This window comes from Zophobas morio, unplaced genomic scaffold (assembly GCF_036711695.1).
Source record: "Zophobas morio isolate AGI-343-1 ecotype UQ-CSIRO unplaced genomic scaffold, CSIRO_AGI_Zmor_V1 ptg000014l, whole genome shotgun sequence".
Classification (NCBI taxonomy): Eukaryota; Metazoa; Arthropoda; class Insecta; order Coleoptera; family Tenebrionidae; genus Zophobas; species Zophobas morio.
Window position 1 is genome coordinate 25,220,269 of NW_026972119.1, and position 16,553 is coordinate 25,236,821.

The 16,553-nt window shown below is 30.2% G+C and overlaps 4 protein-coding genes across 6 annotated transcripts in view; 1 reads left to right on the forward strand and 3 right to left on the reverse strand.

The window, feature by feature from the left end:
- The window catches only part of LOC135128706 (uncharacterized), a 309,373-nt gene that overhangs the window by 109,453 nt on the left and 183,367 nt on the right, over positions 1 to 16,553 (forward strand). The gene's annotated exons all lie outside the window — the stretch shown is intronic.
- LOC135129063 (uncharacterized) lies at positions 890 to 1,913 on the reverse strand. Its single transcript, XM_064056145.1, has 3 exons — positions 1,621 to 1,913; positions 1,347 to 1,571; positions 890 to 1,292 (listed from the first exon to the last, which is right to left on the reverse strand). The coding sequence occupies exons 1-3, from the start codon at positions 1,780 to 1,782 to the stop codon at positions 951 to 953; spliced, it is 729 nt and encodes a 242-aa protein (XP_063912215.1). The 5' UTR covers positions 1,783 to 1,913; the 3' UTR covers positions 890 to 950.
- On the reverse strand, positions 8,688 to 9,519 carry LOC135129104 (uncharacterized). The gene is made up of 3 exons (XM_064056184.1): positions 9,352 to 9,519; positions 9,084 to 9,308; positions 8,688 to 9,029 (listed from the first exon to the last, which is right to left on the reverse strand). The coding sequence occupies exons 1-3, from the start codon at positions 9,517 to 9,519 to the stop codon at positions 8,688 to 8,690; spliced, it is 735 nt and encodes a 244-aa protein (XP_063912254.1).
- On the reverse strand, positions 15,339 to 16,463 carry LOC135129065 (uncharacterized). Its single transcript, XM_064056147.1, has 3 exons — positions 16,061 to 16,463; positions 15,790 to 16,014; positions 15,339 to 15,734 (listed from the first exon to the last, which is right to left on the reverse strand). Exons 1-3 carry the CDS (start codon positions 16,220 to 16,222, stop codon positions 15,393 to 15,395), a joined length of 729 nt encoding a protein of 242 aa, XP_063912217.1. The 5' UTR covers positions 16,223 to 16,463; the 3' UTR covers positions 15,339 to 15,392.

The window sequence follows — 16,553 nt, forward strand, 5'->3', positions numbered from 1 at the left end:
TTCAAAAGAATCTCCGAGACCTCTTTTATATTGTTTTTGAAGTAATTTGAAAGAATCTCGGGAAACTATTTTGTTTTGTTTTTTGAAGTAGTGTTGAAGGAATCTTGGGGACCCCTTCTATTTAGAATCTCGGAGATCCCTTGTGTTTAGTTTTTGAAGTAATTCAAAAAAATCCCGAGAAGCCATTTTGTTTTGTTTTGAAGTAATTTGAAAGAATCTCGGGAAACTATTTTGTTTTGTTTTCGACGTAGTGCGAAGGAATCTTGGGGACCCCTTCTATTTTGTTTTTGAAGTAGTTTGAAAGAATCTCGGGAATCACTTGTGCTTTTTTTGGAAAAATGAGTTTCCTTTTTGGAAAAACTTTGAAAATTGTAAACTCACTTTTCACATGTATTTAAATAAATGATTTTGGTTTCCTAAATTGGGGAAAGATATCAAATTTGACACCAATCGTTTTTTTTTTGACCATCGTTTTTTGAAAATTAGCAAATTGCTAAGTCAATTTTCACGTTTATTTGAATCGATGTGTCGTTACAATTTCGAATTTGTAATTGATGGAAGTTATCCATAAATAACGAGTTATTTGTAAAAATATCTGCAGCATCTGCCGGGAATTTTTATCTTTTCTTGACTTGTAACGATGTAGGCGTCGAAGAGGGCGGAATTTGAAACAAGACTCTATTATTTGCTACAAAATTTAGTATCCGCCTCCACTAAGTAGGAAATTCGTTGTAGAAAGGTTGTGTTATGCTCGGCTGAAAAGAGCCTGCCGTCAAAGGAGGATATAATTTATTCGTTAATTGATTTCGGAACGGTCGTAGATAAATTATTGCGACTAACATAATGTTATCCCAATACGCATACACTTCTATTTAATCAAAACTAGAGCTGCTACTACAACTACCATTTTATTAAATTATCGCCTTTCCGCACCGTTACAAATAACCCTATTACCCAAACTTGATCACATAAGTTTCGGCTTTGCATGTAAAAGTGCTCTTGTGGTCATCATACGCATAGCTGTACGCATCAGGACAACGATCCTTGAAGAACTTCGGGTAATTCACAGGCCAAGTGGACGATTTACACTTATCAGGAGTACCATAAGCTCCACGACAACAATACTGATCAGTATTAAAAGCATTACAAGCGGAATTACAAGCAATGACAGTCCCTTGACCGTTCTTAACTTTTAGTTCCTCGGGACACTGATTGATTACGGTGTGATTTGAGCAAGCGTCTTTCTTGCAGCTGTATTGGCTGCCGTCACCCTGACCTCCACTGGGTTTGATCTGTCAAAGTTTAGATTAAAAGGTAACACAAAAGTCAAATCGGACGTTAATTACAGAAGCTACGATGTTAAAACCGTCGACTAAAGAAACGTCGTAGAAGTCGAGCCCTTGGTCTCCTTTGAGGGTGATTTCCACCAGAGTGGCAGGGGGTGTACCTCCAGCCCCGTTGCACTTGAGTTTGTTGCCACAGTCGCCAGTTTGACAGTGTTTGGTGTTTGCGTTACAGCCTGTTCGACCCCAGAAGCGGCCCGCCCATTTTTCGGGGGCTTGTACAGAAACCTAAACCGAATTTAAAGTTACTAATTAAAAATTAAGGTTACTAAGTTACCTTGTGTCCTGCTGGTAGATCAAAACCTCCATCTCTCAGCTGAGGATGGCCTGGATTGGCCTGAATTCCAACCCAAATGTCGAAGTTAGCTGCGTTCTGGATCTGGAATTCCACTCCTGAGCAGAGGGCCAGGAGTGTTACGAAGACAGTGTTAGTTAACATCGCGATGTTGTCAATATAATCTCAACTAGTAGTTTGTGGTTTCGTGGAGTTATATATAGAGGAAACTTAGTTATCGTTGGATCTAGAAAATGGAAAACATTTTTTCAGATCTTTGCCGAAAATACATTCTCACTTATCGTCATTATCAGAGAGCGGCGACCTTGGGTTTAAGAACTGTGCAGACCACCACATGCGTGCACGTGACCAGCGCGGCACGGGGTCGATCAATTCGTTGGCCGACTACACTGAATTTGGATCTCGGTTTTGTCATTATCACTTGATTTTCAGGTGCAATACGCACCTGCATCAAGCACTTGGAAGTGGCGCAGTATTCATTTGAAAACATTTTTATGAATATTATTTTGATTTTTTTATTCTATTTTTAATAGAAGCAGCATTTTATTTTATTTTAACTAGAATCTGTTTTTAGTAGCAATATCAATTATGTTCTACAAATAGATAAGTTCTGCCTGTAAATGATCACACATTTATCTATTACGTTTCATTAGATAATACGCCACATAGATTAAAGCTGTTACCTACCGGGATAATAATAGTGCGTATTTACAAATTTATTCGCACATACAGTATATTTGTTTATGTAAATTATTTTTAATCCAGTCAATATAATTAAATGTTTCATTCATTATTTTTTTAAAATCCTGTATAAATAACTGTGAAAAATATACATACTTGATTAAAGCGGAAATAACAGTGCATATCGCAACGCATTTTTAAAATTCGTAGTATCCAAAATAAACTATAAAATTTGACTTTAAAATTTATCATTTTTTGATAATCTTGTATACCTACCAGTGAATATGCAAGGAAATATAAATTTCAACCAAAATTGGTCAATAAAGTTAGCATCATCAGGTTAAAATTTTGATTAGCGATTCAAAAGTTTTTTTTAGTCATTTTTTTTTGTCGTTTTTTGGGTGCGTTTTTGTCACCTTTTGTATTTTTGTAACCTTTTTTTTTCTCTTTTTTTCGCTCTTTTTGTTGTCTTCCATGGTGGGTTTTCTGGCGGTTTTTATCGCATTTCTTGTTTCTTTTCGGTGGTTTTTCCTGTCACTTTTTTCCTTTTTGTTGGCCTTTCTTCAATGTAGATGATTTCATAACAAGATTTTGTTACGAAAAAACTCACTTCAAACGGACGCATAGCATGCTTCTTTACCTTTACTTTATACTAGTTTTTTTTGTCCTTCTTTTATATCCCTTTTTCGCTCTATTTTATAGCCTTTTTTATCGCCACTTTTTGTAGCCATTTCAATTGCTAGTTGTCGCCTTTTTTTAAATTATCGTTTATTGTCATTTTTTTTAGCTGCTTTTTGTCTCTTTAGTAGTTTTCTAGTGACGAAACTTTTTTGTGGATTTTTTTTGTTTTTTTTAGTGGACTGATTTCTTTTAGCAACTTTTTTGTCTCTTTAATCGTTTTAGAGACTTTTTTTTTTGGTGGATTTTTTGCCGTTTTTTAGTTCTACTAACATATTTTCGCTGTTTTTTCCAGTTTTGTCTCCTTTTTTATTGCCTTTTTAGTCGTTTTAGGTAGTTTTTAGTCATTTTTGTGGACTTATTGGTGTTTTTTAGTTCTCTACTTAAACCGCGTTTTTTGCTCTTTTTGACATTTTTTGTCACCTTTCTTTAGTGACTTTTTTGTTTTTAAGTAGTTTTTTTTGTCGGTTTTAATGGACTGATTGTCGTTTTTGTGTTTTCTATTTATACTACATTTCCTTTTTTGCTTTTTTTATAACTGGTGTTTTTTGTCAACTTTTTTATCTCTTTCATCGTTTTTACGGTTTTTCTAGTTTTTTTTTGTTTGTGGAATATAACGTAATAATTAATTTAATTAACTTTGTTGTTTCTGCTAAGATGTGTTTTTCATTATTTTTTTTTCTTCTTTTTTATTTTTATTTTTATAGTATATACGACTATAATTTCTCTCATTGCTTTTTATTTGATTCCGGTGTCAAAGTTCGGTTTTTGTGAACTTTTTGTTGTTTTTTGACCTCTTTTAATGATAGTTTTAATTACATTTTTTGTCGCTATTTTTAAATCGCGTTTTTTACATCAACCTTTTGACACCTTTTTTTTAGTTGGTTTGATGAGGATTTTTTTCGGTTTTGGTTTTTTTAGTTGTTTTAGGTACTTTTTGCGGACTTAATTGGTGTTTGTTAGTTCTCTATTTAATCCACCTTTTTCGTCCCCTTTTTGTCACCTTTCTTATTACAATTTTCTTCTACCTTTTTTTTTTACGTTTTTTTCGTCCCTTTTTTTGATAATCTTTTTTTCTTACTTTTTTATAACCACTTTTTGTCACCTTTTTTGTCTTTTTTTAAATTGAGGTTTCTTGTTTTTTTTTTTGGTGGACATTTTCGTCCCTTTTTTGTCGTAATTTTTTTGGTCGCTGTATGGCGTTTTTTTTTTCGATTTTTTTTGTCTCATTTTAGAAAATTTAGAGACTATTCTTATCGCATTTTTTGCCACTTTTTCTCGCCTTTCGAAAATTGCGTTTTTATCGTCTTTTGACATCTTTTTTCCACTCACTTTTTTTAGTCGTTTTGTTGGGAATTTTTTTCACGTTTGTTTTTTTAGTCGTTTTGGTCATTTTTGTGGACTTATTGGTGTTTTTTAGTTCTCTATTTAAACCGCGTTTTTTGCTCTTTTTTGACATTTTTTGTCACCTTTCTTTAGTGACTTTTTTGTTTTTAGGTAGTTTTGTCGGTTTTAATTAACTGATTGTCGTTTTTTTTTGTTTTCTATTTATACCACATTTTATTTTTTGCTTTTTTTATAAGTGGTGTTTTTTGTCAACTATTTTATCTCTTTCATCGTTTTTACGGTTTTTCTAGTTTTTTTTTTTGGAATATAACGTAATAATTAATTTAATTAACGTTGTTGTTTATGCTAAAATGTGTTTTTCTTTCTTTTTTTCTTTTTTTTATTTTTATTTTTCTTTTTATAATATATACGACTATAATTTCTTTCATTTCTTTTTATTTGATTCCGGTGTCAAAGTTCGTTTTTTGTGAACTTATTGTTGTTTCTTGATCTCTTTTGATGATAGTTTTAATTACATTTTTTGTGGCTTTTTTTTAAATCGCGTTTTTTACATCGAATTTTTAACACCTTTTTTTAGTTGGTTTGTTGGGGATTTTTTTTCTTTTGCCCTTTTTTTACTTTTTTTCAATTCACGATTTTTTTCGTCCCTTTTTTTGTAATCTTTTTTCTTACTTTTTTATAACCACTTTTTGTCACCTTTTTTTGTCTTTTTTTTATTCTGACATTTGTTGTCACAGTTTTTTGGTTTTTAGTCGGTTTTAGCGAGTTCTTTGTTGTTTTTTTTTGGTGTACATTTTCGTCGCTTTTTGACTTTTTTCGCTTTTTTGTCGTAATTTTTTTGGGCGCTGTATAGCGTTTTTTTTTTCGCTTTTTTTGTCTTTTTTTAGAAAATCAGAGAGACTATTCTTATCGCATTTTTTGACACTTCTTCTCGCCTTTCGAAAATTGCGTTTTTATCGTCTTTTGACATCTTTTTTCCACTCACTTTTTTTAGTCGTTTTGTTGGGAATTTTTTTCACGTTTGTTTTTTTAGTCGTTTTAGTCATTTTTGTGGACTTTTGGTGTTTTTTAGTTCTCTATTTAAACCGCGTTTTTCTGCTCTTTTGACATTTTTTGTCACCTTTTTTTTATTGACTTTTTTGTTTTCAGGTAGTTTTTTGTCGGTTTTAATGGACTGATTGTCGTTTTTTTGTTTTCTATTTATACCACATTTTATTTTTTGCTCTTTTTTTATAAGTGGTGTTTTTTGTCAACTATTTTCTCTTTAATCGTTTTTAAGGTTTTTCTAGTTTTTTTGTTTGTGGAATATAACGTAATAATTAATTTAATTAACTTTGTTGTTTCTGCTAAGATGTGTTTTTCTTTATTTTTTTTCTTCTTTTTATTTTAATTTTTATAATGTATACGACTATAATTTCTTTCATTTCTTTTTATTTGATTCCGGTGTCAAAGTTCGTTTTTTGTGAACTTTTTGTTGTTTTTGACCTCTTTTGATGATAGTTTTAATTACATTTTTTGTCTCTTTTTTAAATCGCGTTTTTTACATCGAATTTTTGACACCTTTTTTAGTTGGTTTGTTGTTTTTTTTTTACTTTTTTTCAATTCACGTTTATTTCGTCCCTTTTTTTGTAATCTTTTTTTAAACTGACATTTGTTGTCACAGTTTTTTTTCAGTTTGACAATTTTTTGGATTCCCAGTTCCGATTTCAACACATATTTCATTTTTTTGATTTTGAACGACTTTCTCAATTTTTAATCTTTCGTTTTTTTAATTTTTCCATTTTTTCGTTTTGATAATTTTTTGTTTTTTCGACTTTCATTTTTTTCAATTTCTCAGTTATTTTTTTAATTTTTTGATTTTTCAGTTTTTATTTCCCCAATTTTTCAACTCTTTGATTTTTATTTTTCAGTTTCCCGATTTTTTAATTGTCATTTTCTCGTTTTTGTGTCACAAATTTTCGTTTTTTCATTCCCTTTTTTCTCAATGTTTCTTTCGATTTTATAATTTTTCGTGTATTCAATTTTTCAAACTTTCCTCAATTTTTCTTTTTTTTTAATTTGGCAATTTTTGAATTTCTAGTTATCCAATTTTCCGATTTCTTTAATTTTCAATACATATTTCGTTTTTTGGATCTTGCAGTTTCTCATTTTTTCGCCTTTCATTTTTTCGTTTTTATAATTTTTCATTTTTTCTACTTTAATTTTTTTGAGTTCAGTTTCTCGACTTCCAAATTTTTCAACATTTCGATGGTTCAATTTATAATTTTTCTATTTTTCAGTTTCTAAGTTTTTTTTAATTTTTCAATTTTTCAGTTTTTCATGTCCCCAATTTTTCAATTTCTTGATTTTTATTTTTCAGTTTCCCGATTTTTTAATTGTCATGTTCTCAATTTTATATCGCAAATTTTCATTTTTTCATTAACTTTATTTTTCGATGTTTCTTTTGATTTTATAATTTTTCGTGTGTGTTCGATTTTTCACAATTTCAACCTTCTCAATTTTCCAATTTTTAAATATTGAATAAAAAATAATTTGGAAATTTTTGGATTTCCAGTTATTCGATTTTCCAATTCCTTTAATTTTAAATACGTATTTCGATTTGATAATTTTTCGTTTTTTCAACTTTAATTTTTTTTTAGTTTTTCAGTTTTTCGACTTACAAATTTTTCTATTTTTCAGTTTCTCAGTTTTTTTCAATTTTTCAGCTTTTTATTTCCCCAATTTTTCAACTCCTTGATTTTTATTTTTCAATTTCTCAATTTTTTAATTGCCATTTTCTCGATTTTATATTATAAATTTTCGTTTTTCATTACTTTTTTTTTCGATGTTTCTTTCACTTTTACAATTTTTGCGTGTGTTCCAATTTTTCAAATTTTCAATCTTTCCTAAATTTTTGATTTTGACAATTTTTTGGATTTCCAGTTATCCGATTTCAACGCATATTTCGTTTTTTTGATTTTGAACAACTTTCTCAATTTTTAATCTTTCGTTTTTTTAATTTTTCCATTTTTTGGTTTTGATAATTTTTTGTTTTTTCTACTTTAATTTTTTCAGTCTCAGTTTTTTTTTAATTTTTCGATTTTTAAATTTTTATTTCCCCAATTTTTCAACTCCTTGATTTTTATTTTTCCGTTTCCCTATATTTTAATTGTCATTTGCTCGTTTTTATGTCACAAACTTTCGTTTTTTCATTCGATTTTATAATTTTTCGTGTATTCAATTTTTCAAATTTTCAACCTTCCCTCAATTTTTCTTTTTTTTTTAATTTGGCAATTTTTGGATTTCCAGTTATCCGATTTTTTTAATTTTCAATACATATTTCGTTTTTTCCATCTTGCACTTTCTCATTTTTTCACCGTTTGGTTTTTAGTCGGTTTTAGCGACTTCTTTGTTGTTTTTTTTTTTGCTGTACACTTTCGTCGCTTTTTGACTTTTTTTCACTTTTTTGTCGTAATTTTTTTGGTCGCTGTATGAAGTTTCTTTTTTTCTGGCTTTTTTTTTCTCTTTTTAGTAAATTTAGAGACTACAGTTTTTTGACGTTTTTACGGATTCTTTATCGTTTTTTAATCCTATTCTTATCGCATTTTTTCACCTTTTTTGCCTTTTCCGCTGCTATATTGTTTTTGAAGTAAAAAAGAATCTCGGGGACTCATTTTATTTTGTTTTTGAAGTAGTTTAAAAGAATTTCGTGGACCTCTTGTGTTTACTTTTTCAAATAGTTTAAAAGAATCTCGATAATCCATTTTCCTTTGTTTTTGAAATAGTTTGAAAGAATCGTCGGGATCCCTTAGTCTGGTTTTTGAAGTAGTCTGAAAAAATCTCGGGGACTCCTTTTATTTTGTTTTTGAAGTAGTTTGTAAGAATCTCGGGGACCGCTTGTGTCTGGTTTTTGAAGTAGTTTAAAAGAATCTGCTGGACCCCTTTTGTTTTGTTGTTGCAATCATTTGAAAGAATCTCGGGGAGCCCTTTTATTTCGTTTTTGAAGTAATTTATAAGAATCTTCTGGATCCCTTTTGTTTTGTTGTTGCATCAATTTTAAAGGATCACGGGAGCCACTTGTTTTTTTTTTTTTTTTTTGAAAAATCGTTTATTATTTTGGAAAAAACTTTGAAAATTGCAAACTCATTTTCACGTTTATTTAAATAAATGTGGCGGCGATTTTGCATTCGTAATTGGCGAAAGATTATCTAAAATTTGGCACCAATTGATAGCCGATTTTGACGATCTTTTTTGAAAAATTTAGAAAATTGTTAATTTTCTTAATAAAAATAAATACTAGAGCTGCTACTACAACTACCATTTTATTCAATTATTGCCTTTCCGTCCCGTTACAAATAACCCTATTACCCAAACTTGATCAAATAAGTTTCGGCTTTGCATGTAAAAGTGCTCTTGTGGTCATCAAACGCATAGCTGTACGCATCAGGACACCGATCCTTGAAGAACTTCGGGTAATTCACAGCCCAAGTGGACGATTTACACTTATCAGAAGTATCATAAGCACCACGACAACAATACTCATCAGTTTTAAAAACATCACAAGCCGAATTACAACCAATAACAGCACCTTGACCATTCTTAACTTTTAGTTTCTCGGGACACTGATTGATTATGTCGTTATTCAAGCAAGCGCCTTTCTTGCAGCTGTACTGGCTGCCGTCACCTTGACCACCGATGGGTTCGATCTATCAAAGTTTTGATAAAAGTTAACACAAAAATCAAAAGAGGAGGTTAATTACAGAAGCTACGATGTTAAAACCGTTGACTAAAGAAACGTCGTAGAAGTCGAGTCCGTTGAATTTCTTGAGGGCGATTTCCACCAGAGTTGTAGGGGGTACACCTCCAGCCCCGTTGCATTCGAGTTTGTTGCCACAGTCGCCGGTGTCGCAGTGTTTGGTGCTTGGGTTGCAGCCTGTTCGACCCCAAAAACGGCCTTCCCAATTTTTGGGGGCTTGTACAGAGACCTAAACCAAATTTAATAGCTAAAAATTAGTGGTAGCTACTTACCTTTTGTCCTGCTGGTAGGTCAAATCCTCCATTTCTCAGCTGGGGATTGTCTGTTTTGTTATTGGGCTGAATTCCAATCCAAATGTCGAAGTTAGCTGTGTTCTGTATCTGAAATTCCACTCCTGAGCAGACGGCCAGGAGTGTTACGAAGACAGTTTTGCTTAACATCGTGACGTTGTTAATACAACCTCAACTACTAGGTTGTGGTTTCGTGGATTTATATATAGAGCAAACTCGCGTAAAAAATTGTAGAAAATTTTAATGAAGCGTGCTATTTAGGTATGTTATCGTTGATTCCTGAAAATGGAGAATATTTTCGCCTTGTGTTTTCAGAAAATACTCCTCACGCAACGATTTATCGTCATTATTCACACAAATTTTTTTCATATCGTGTTCTAAATAAGAATACATTTTTTCATTCGTTTTTTGATAAGTTAAAAGAAAATTCTGTGGGTTCTTAATTATAATTAGCTATTACCCACTTTATTATTATTATTATTATGTGTATTTAGAATCTTTGAGTAGTTTGTTTTGGATAACTACAAAATTTTGGCGTTATTATGTAATTTTCCTAAAATTTTTAAAAATTATTATCTTGCAAAACATGAACTCACTTTTGGTTGTAGACAATCTAAAGCAATGAATCGATTAATTTATGAAGAAAAATAATTATTTGTTTGACTCTTATGATTTGAAATAACTTTGTATGTAAATCATTTTTAATCGAATGGAAATAATTAATTGATTCATTCATTTTTTTTTACATCCTGTATAAATAATTATGAAAAATATGCGTACATGATTAAATCGGAAATAACGTTTCATATCGCAACGCAGTTTTAAAATTCGTAGATACCAAGAAAAACTATAAAATTTGACTTCAAAATTTATTATTTTTTTGATAACCTCGTATAAAAATATAAATTTCAAGCAAGATTGGTCAACGAAATTAAAGATGACATCATCAGGTTAGAATTTTGATTAGCGATTTAGTTTTTTTTTGCATTTTTTAGTCAGTTTTTTTTGTCGTATTTTTATCGCATTTTCGTCCTTTTTGTCGCCTTGCTAGAGGTTCTTTCCTCGCTTTTCTAGTAGACTTCCTTCCTCGTTTTTTAGGTGCGTTTTTGTCACCTTTTGTATTTTTGTAATCTTTGTTTTTTTCTCTTTTTTTCGCTCTTTTTGTTGTCTTCCATAGTGGGTTTTTTGGCGCGTTTTTATCGCATTTCTTGTTGTTTTTCGGTAGTTTTTTAGTCGCCTTTTCCTTTCGCCTTTTTTTAAGTATCGTTTGTTGTCACATTTTTTTTCTCAAGCTGTTTTTTGTCTTTTAGTAGTTTTCTAGTGACTAAACTTTTTTGTGTATTTTTTTTGTCGTTTTTATGTCGCCTTTTTTTAGTCAATTTTTCGTTTTTAGGTAGTTTTTTGTCGTTTTTAGTGGACTGATTGTCGGTTTTTTCTCTATTTATACTCCACTTTTTCGTCTCTCTTTTGGCAAATATTTTATTTCTTTAACCGTCTGAGACTTTTTCTTTTTTTTTTTTTTTCGATTTTTCCATTTTTCACTGTTTGGTTTTTTCAAGGTTTCAATGTTTTTTTTTCGGCTTCCAAGTTTTTCAATTTTTCGTTTTATAATTTTTTCGACTTGCAATTTTTCGGTATTTCAATTTTTCATTGTTCAATTTGTCTAGTTGTGATTTTTAATTTTCATTTTCCCTATTTTTTAATTTTCATTTTCTCCATATTATATCACATTTTTTGTTTTTTCATTTCTTTATTTTTTCATTTTTCATTGTTTCTTTAAATTTTATAATTTTTCGTTTATGCAATTAGCCAAATTTTTAATCTTTTTTGAAATTGTTCAATTTTGCAATTTTTGGATTTCGGGTTATCCGATTTTCAAATTTCTTTAATTTCAATATTTCTATTTTATAATACATTTTATCCTTTTTCGTTTTTTCATTTTGATTTTTCAATTTCTCGGTTTTTAAATCTTTCGTTTCCTCAATTTTTCGATTTAGAATTTTTCAGTTTTCCATGTTGCAATTTTTCAGTACTACAATTTTTCGTTTCCTGAGGTTTTCAAGTTCTTGATTTTTATTGTTCATTTTCCAGATCTTTTAATTTCAATTACAATTTTTCGTTTTTTCATTACCTTTATTTTTTCAATGTTTCTTTCGATTTCATAGCTATTCGTTTATTAAATTTTTGAAATTTTTTAATCTTTGACTTTTCAATTTTACCATTTTTAACACTTTTCAATTTTGCAATTTTTTATTTTCAGTTATTCGAATTTCCGATTTCTTGAATTTTCAATATTTCGACTTCATACTTTTCCGATTTTTAAGGTTCTCAATTCTTAATCTTCGGATTTTTGAATTTTTCAATTTCTCGGCTTCTAAATTTTTCAATTTTTCGTTTCTTCGATTTGTCGATTTTTCAGTTTCTCAATTTTTCAAGTCTTTATATTTATTTTTCATTTTCCTCATTTTTTTAGTTTTTTTCACAGTTTTTCGTTTTGTCATTTTCTTCATTTTACAATGTTTCTTCTATTTTATAATTTTCTATTTTCAAATTTTCAATCTTTGATTCTTCAATTCCTCGATTTTCCAATATTTAAATTTTTCAATTTTGCAATTTTTGAATTTCCATCATTGGATTTTCTGATTACGTTAATTTTCAATATTTCGATTTTATAATTTGCAATTTTTAGATTTCTCGAAGTTTTTATTTTATGCCTTTTGGTTTTTTGATTATAGAATTTTCAATTCAACCATTTTTGAAATGTTTCCATTTTTTTTATTCGAAAAATTGGAAAATCGAAAAATTAAACACCGAAAATATAAAAAATTAGAAAAATTTTAATTGAAAATGTCAAAAAAATTGCAAAACGAAAAAGTGGAAAATCGAAAAATTGCAACTTCAAGAATCCAAGAAACGAAAAATTGAAATATTGAAAAACTAAAAATCGAAAAATTAAAAATCGAAAAATTGGAAAGGACTTTTTCGTTTTTGCAATTTTGATTTTTTAATTTTTCAATTTCTCGGCTTCAAAAGTTTGCAATTTTTTGTTTCTTTAATTTGCCGTTTTTAGATTTTTCAATTTCTCATTTTTTAGTTTTCCGAATTTTCAATTTTTCGTTTCCTTAGTTTTCGTCCCTTTTTCTGTCATATTTTTTTCTCACTTTTGTTTATCGCCAATTTTTGTCACTTTCTGTTTTTATGTTGTTTTAATAAGTGGCTTTTTTGTCACCTTTTTGTCTTTTTAATCGTTTTTAGGCTGTTTCCTTGTGGGCTTTTTTGCTCTTTTTTGGCATTTTGTGTCACCTTTTTTTAGTGACTTTTTTGTTTTTAGGTAGTTTTTTTGTCGGTTTCAATGGACTGATTGTCGTTTTTTTGTTTTCTATTTACACAACATTTTCTTTTTTGCTTTTTTTTATAAGTGGTGTTTTTTGTCAACTTTTTTATCTCTTTAATCGTTTTTACGAATTTTTCTAGTTTTTTTGTTTGTCGAATATAACTCAATAATTAATTTAATTAACTTTGTTGTTTCTGCTAAGATGTGTTTTTCTTTATTTTTTTTCTTTTTTTTTATTTTTATTTTTATAATATATTTCTTTCATTTATTTTTATTTGATTCCGGTGTCAAAGTTCGCTTTTTGTGAACTTTTTGTTGTTTTTTGACCTCTTTTAATGATAGTTTTAACTACATTTTTTGTCGCTTTTTTTAAATCGCGTTTTTTACATCGAATTTCTGACACCTTTTTTTTAGTTGGTTTGATGGGGATTTTTTTTTCGGTTTTGGTTTTTTTAGTCGTTTTAGGTACTTTTTGCGGACTTAATTGGTGTTTGTTAGTTCTCTATTCAATCCACATTTTTCGTCCCCTTTTTGCCACCTTTCTTATTACAATTTTCTTCTGCCCTTTTTTTACGTTTTTTCGTTCCTTTTTTTTTATAATCTTTTTTTCTTACTTTTTTATAACCACTTTTTGTCACCTTTTTGTCTTTTTTTAAACTGAGGTTTGTTGGTTTTTTTTGGTGGACATTTTCGTCGCTTTTTGACTTTTTTCACTTTTTTGTCGTAATTTTTTTGGTCGCTGTATGGCGTTTTTTTCGCTTTTTTTGTCTCTTTTTAGAAAATTTAGAGATTATTCTTATCGCATTTTTTGCCACTTTTTCTCGCCTTTCGTAAATTGCCTTTTTAACGTCTTTTGACATCTTTTTTTCCCCTCAATTTTTTTAGTCGTTTTGTTGGGAATGTTTTTCACGTTTGTTTTTTTAGTCGTTTTAGTCATTTTTGTGAACTTATTGGTGCTTTTTAGTTCTCTATTTAAACCGCGTTTTTTGCTCTTTTTTGACATTTTTTGTCACCTTTCTTTAGTGACTTTTTTGTTTTTAGGTAGTTTTTTTGTCGGTTTTAATGGACTGATTGTCGTTTTTTTTTTGTTTTCTATTTATACCACATTTTCTTTTTTGCTTTTTTTTTATAAGTGGTGTTTTTTTGTCAACTATTTTATCTCTTTAATAGTTTTTACGGGTTTTCTAGTTTTTTTGTTTGTGGAATATAACGTAATAATTCATTTAATTAACTTTGTTGTTTCTGCTAAGATGTGTTTTTCTTCTTTTTTATTTTTATTTTTATAATATATACGACTATAATTTCTTTTATTTCTTTTTATTTGATTCCGGTGTCAAAGTTCGTTTTTTGTGAACTTTTTGTTGTTTTTTGACCTCTTTTAATGATAGTTTTAATTACATTTTTTGTCCCTTTTTTAAATCGCGTTTTTTACATCGAATTATTGACACCTTTTTTTAGTTGGTTTGTTGGGGATTTTTTTTCTTTTGCCCTTTTTTTTACTTTTTTTCAATTCACGATTTTTTTCGTCCCTTTTTTTTGTAATCTTTTTTCTTACTTTTTTATAACCACTTTTTGTCACCTTTTTTTGTCTTTTTTTTAATCTGACATTTGTTGTCACAGTTTTTTGGTTTTTAGTCGGTTTTAGCGAGTTCTTTGTTGTTTTTTTTTTTTTGGTGTACATTTTCGTCGCTTTTTGACTTTTTTCACTTTTTTGTCGTAATTTTTTTGATCGCTGTATGGCGTTTCTTTTTTCTGGCTTTTTTTTTGTCTCTTTAGTAAATTTAGAGACTATAGTTTTTTGACGTTTTTACGGATTCTTTATCGTTTTTTAATCCTATTCTTATCGCATTTTTTCACCTTTCTTGCTTTTTCCGCTGCTATATTGTTTTTGAAGTAAAAAAGAATCTCGGGGACTCATTTTATTTTGTTTTTGAAGTGGTTTAAAGAATTTCCTGGACCCCTTGTGTTTACTTTTTCAAATAGTTTAAAAGAATCTCGATAATCCATTTTCCTTTGTTTTTAAAATAGTTTGAAAGAATCGTTGGGATCCCTTAGTCTGGTTTTTGAAGTAGTTTGAAAAAATCTCGGGGATTCCTTTTATTTTGTTTTTGAAGTAATTTGTAAGAATCTCGGGAACCCCTTGTGTCTGGTTTTTGAAGTAGTTTAAAAGAATCTCCTGGACCCCTTTTGTTTTGTTGTTGCAATCATTTGAAAGAATCTCGGAGAACACTTTTATTTCGTTTTTGAAGTAGTTTATAAGAATCTCGGGAACCACTTGTAGTTTTTGAAGTAGTTTGAAGGAAACTCGGGAATCCCATGTGTTTTTATTCTGAAGTAGTTTAAAAGAATCTCCTGGACCCCTTTTCTTTTGTTGTTGCACCAATTTTAAAGGATCTCGGCAGCCACTTGTTTTTTTTTTTTTGAAAAATCGTTTATTATTTTGGAAAAAACTTTGAAAATCGTAAACTCACTTTTCACGTTTATTGAAATAAATGTGACGGCGATTTTGCATTCGTAATTGGCGAAAAATTATCTAAAATTTGACACCAATTGATATCCGATTTTGACGATCTTTTTTTGAAAAAATTAGAAAATTGTTAATTTTCTTAAAAAAATAAAAACTAAAGCTGCTACTACAACTACCACTTTATTCAATTATTGCCTTTCCGCCTCGTTACAAATAACCCTATTACCCAAACTTGATCAAATAAGTTTCGGCTTTGCATGTAAAAGTGCTCTTGTGGTCATCATACGCATAGCTGTACGCATCAGGACAACGATCCTTGAAGAACTTCGGGTAATCCACAGGCCAAGCGGACGATTTACACTTATCGGGAGTACCATAAGCACCACGACAACAATACTGATCAGTATTAAAGGCATTACAAGCCGAATTACAAGCAATAACAGTCCCTTGACCATTCTTAACTTTTAGTTTGTCGGGACACTGATTGATTACGTCGTGATTCGAGCAAGCGTCCTTCTTGCAGCTGTATTGGCTGCCGTCGCCTTGACCACCGATGGGTTCAATCTGTCAAAGTTTAAATTAAACGGTGACACAAAAATCAAAAGAGGAGGTTAATTACAGAAGCTACGATGTTAAAACCGTCGACTAAGGAAACGTCGTAGAAGTCTTTGCCTTGGTCTCCTTTGAGGGTGATTTCCACCAGAGTGGCAGGGGGTGCACCTCCAGCCCCGTTGCACTCGAGTTTGTTGCCACAGTCGCCGGTGTCGCAGTGTTTGGTGTTTGGGTTGCAGCCTGTGCGACCCCAGAAGCGGCCTGCCCAATTTTCGGGCGCTTGTACAGAAACCTAAACCAAATTTGACACCTAAAAATAAATTAAGGTAGCTACTTACCTTTTGTCCTGGTGGTAGATCAAAACCTCCATTTCTCAGCAGAGGATGGTTTGGATTGGCCTGAATACCAACCCAAATGTCGAAGTTAGCTGTGTTTTGGATCTGAAATTCCACTCCTGAGCAGAGGGCCAGGAGTGTTACGAAGACAGTTTTGCTTAACATCGTGACGTTGTTAATACAATCTCAACTACTAGGTTGTGGTTCCGTCGATTTATTATATACAGCAAATTTTGTGTAAAAATTGCAGACAATTTAAATGAGGTATGCTATTCAGGTATGTTATCGTTGAATCCAGAAAATGGAGCATATTTTCGCTTTGTGTTTTCCGAAAATACTCCTCACGCAACCACTTACTCGTATCATCATTATTCACACAAATTTTTTGCATATCGTGTTCTAAATAAGCATACATTTTTTCATTGGTTCTTTGATAAGTTAAAAAAAATGCTGTAGGTGCGTAGTTATCAGCTGTTACCCATTTTATTATTATTAT

Excerpts from the sequence above, each read along its gene's own strand:
- LOC135129063 (XM_064056145.1), bottom strand. The coding sequence starts at position 1,782 with ATGTTAACTAACACTGTCTTCGTAACACTCCTGGCCCTCTGCTCAGGA. Across the intron at positions 1,572-1,620 it reads ATCTACCAGCAGGACACAAG|GTTTCTGTACAAGCCCCCGA; the intron begins GTAACTTAGTAA and ends AATTCGGTTTAG. Across the intron at positions 1,293-1,346 it reads GTTTTAACATCGTAGCTTCT|ATCAAACCCAGTGGAGGTCA; the intron begins GTAATTAACGTC and ends AAACTTTGACAG.
- LOC135129104 (XM_064056184.1), bottom strand. The coding sequence starts at position 9,519 with ATGTTAAGCAAAACTGTCTTCGTAACACTCCTGGCCGTCTGCTCAGGA. Across the intron at positions 9,309-9,351 it reads ACCTACCAGCAGGACAAAAG|GTCTCTGTACAAGCCCCCAA; the intron begins GTAAGTAGCTAC and ends AATTTGGTTTAG. Across the intron at positions 9,030-9,083 it reads GTTTTAACATCGTAGCTTCT|ATCGAACCCATCGGTGGTCA; the intron begins GTAATTAACCTC and ends AAACTTTGATAG.
- LOC135129065 (XM_064056147.1), bottom strand. The coding sequence starts at position 16,222 with ATGTTAAGCAAAACTGTCTTCGTAACACTCCTGGCCCTCTGCTCAGGA. Across the intron at positions 16,015-16,060 it reads ATCTACCACCAGGACAAAAG|GTTTCTGTACAAGCGCCCGA; the intron begins GTAAGTAGCTAC and ends AATTTGGTTTAG. Across the intron at positions 15,735-15,789 it reads GTTTTAACATCGTAGCTTCT|ATTGAACCCATCGGTGGTCA; the intron begins GTAATTAACCTC and ends AAACTTTGACAG.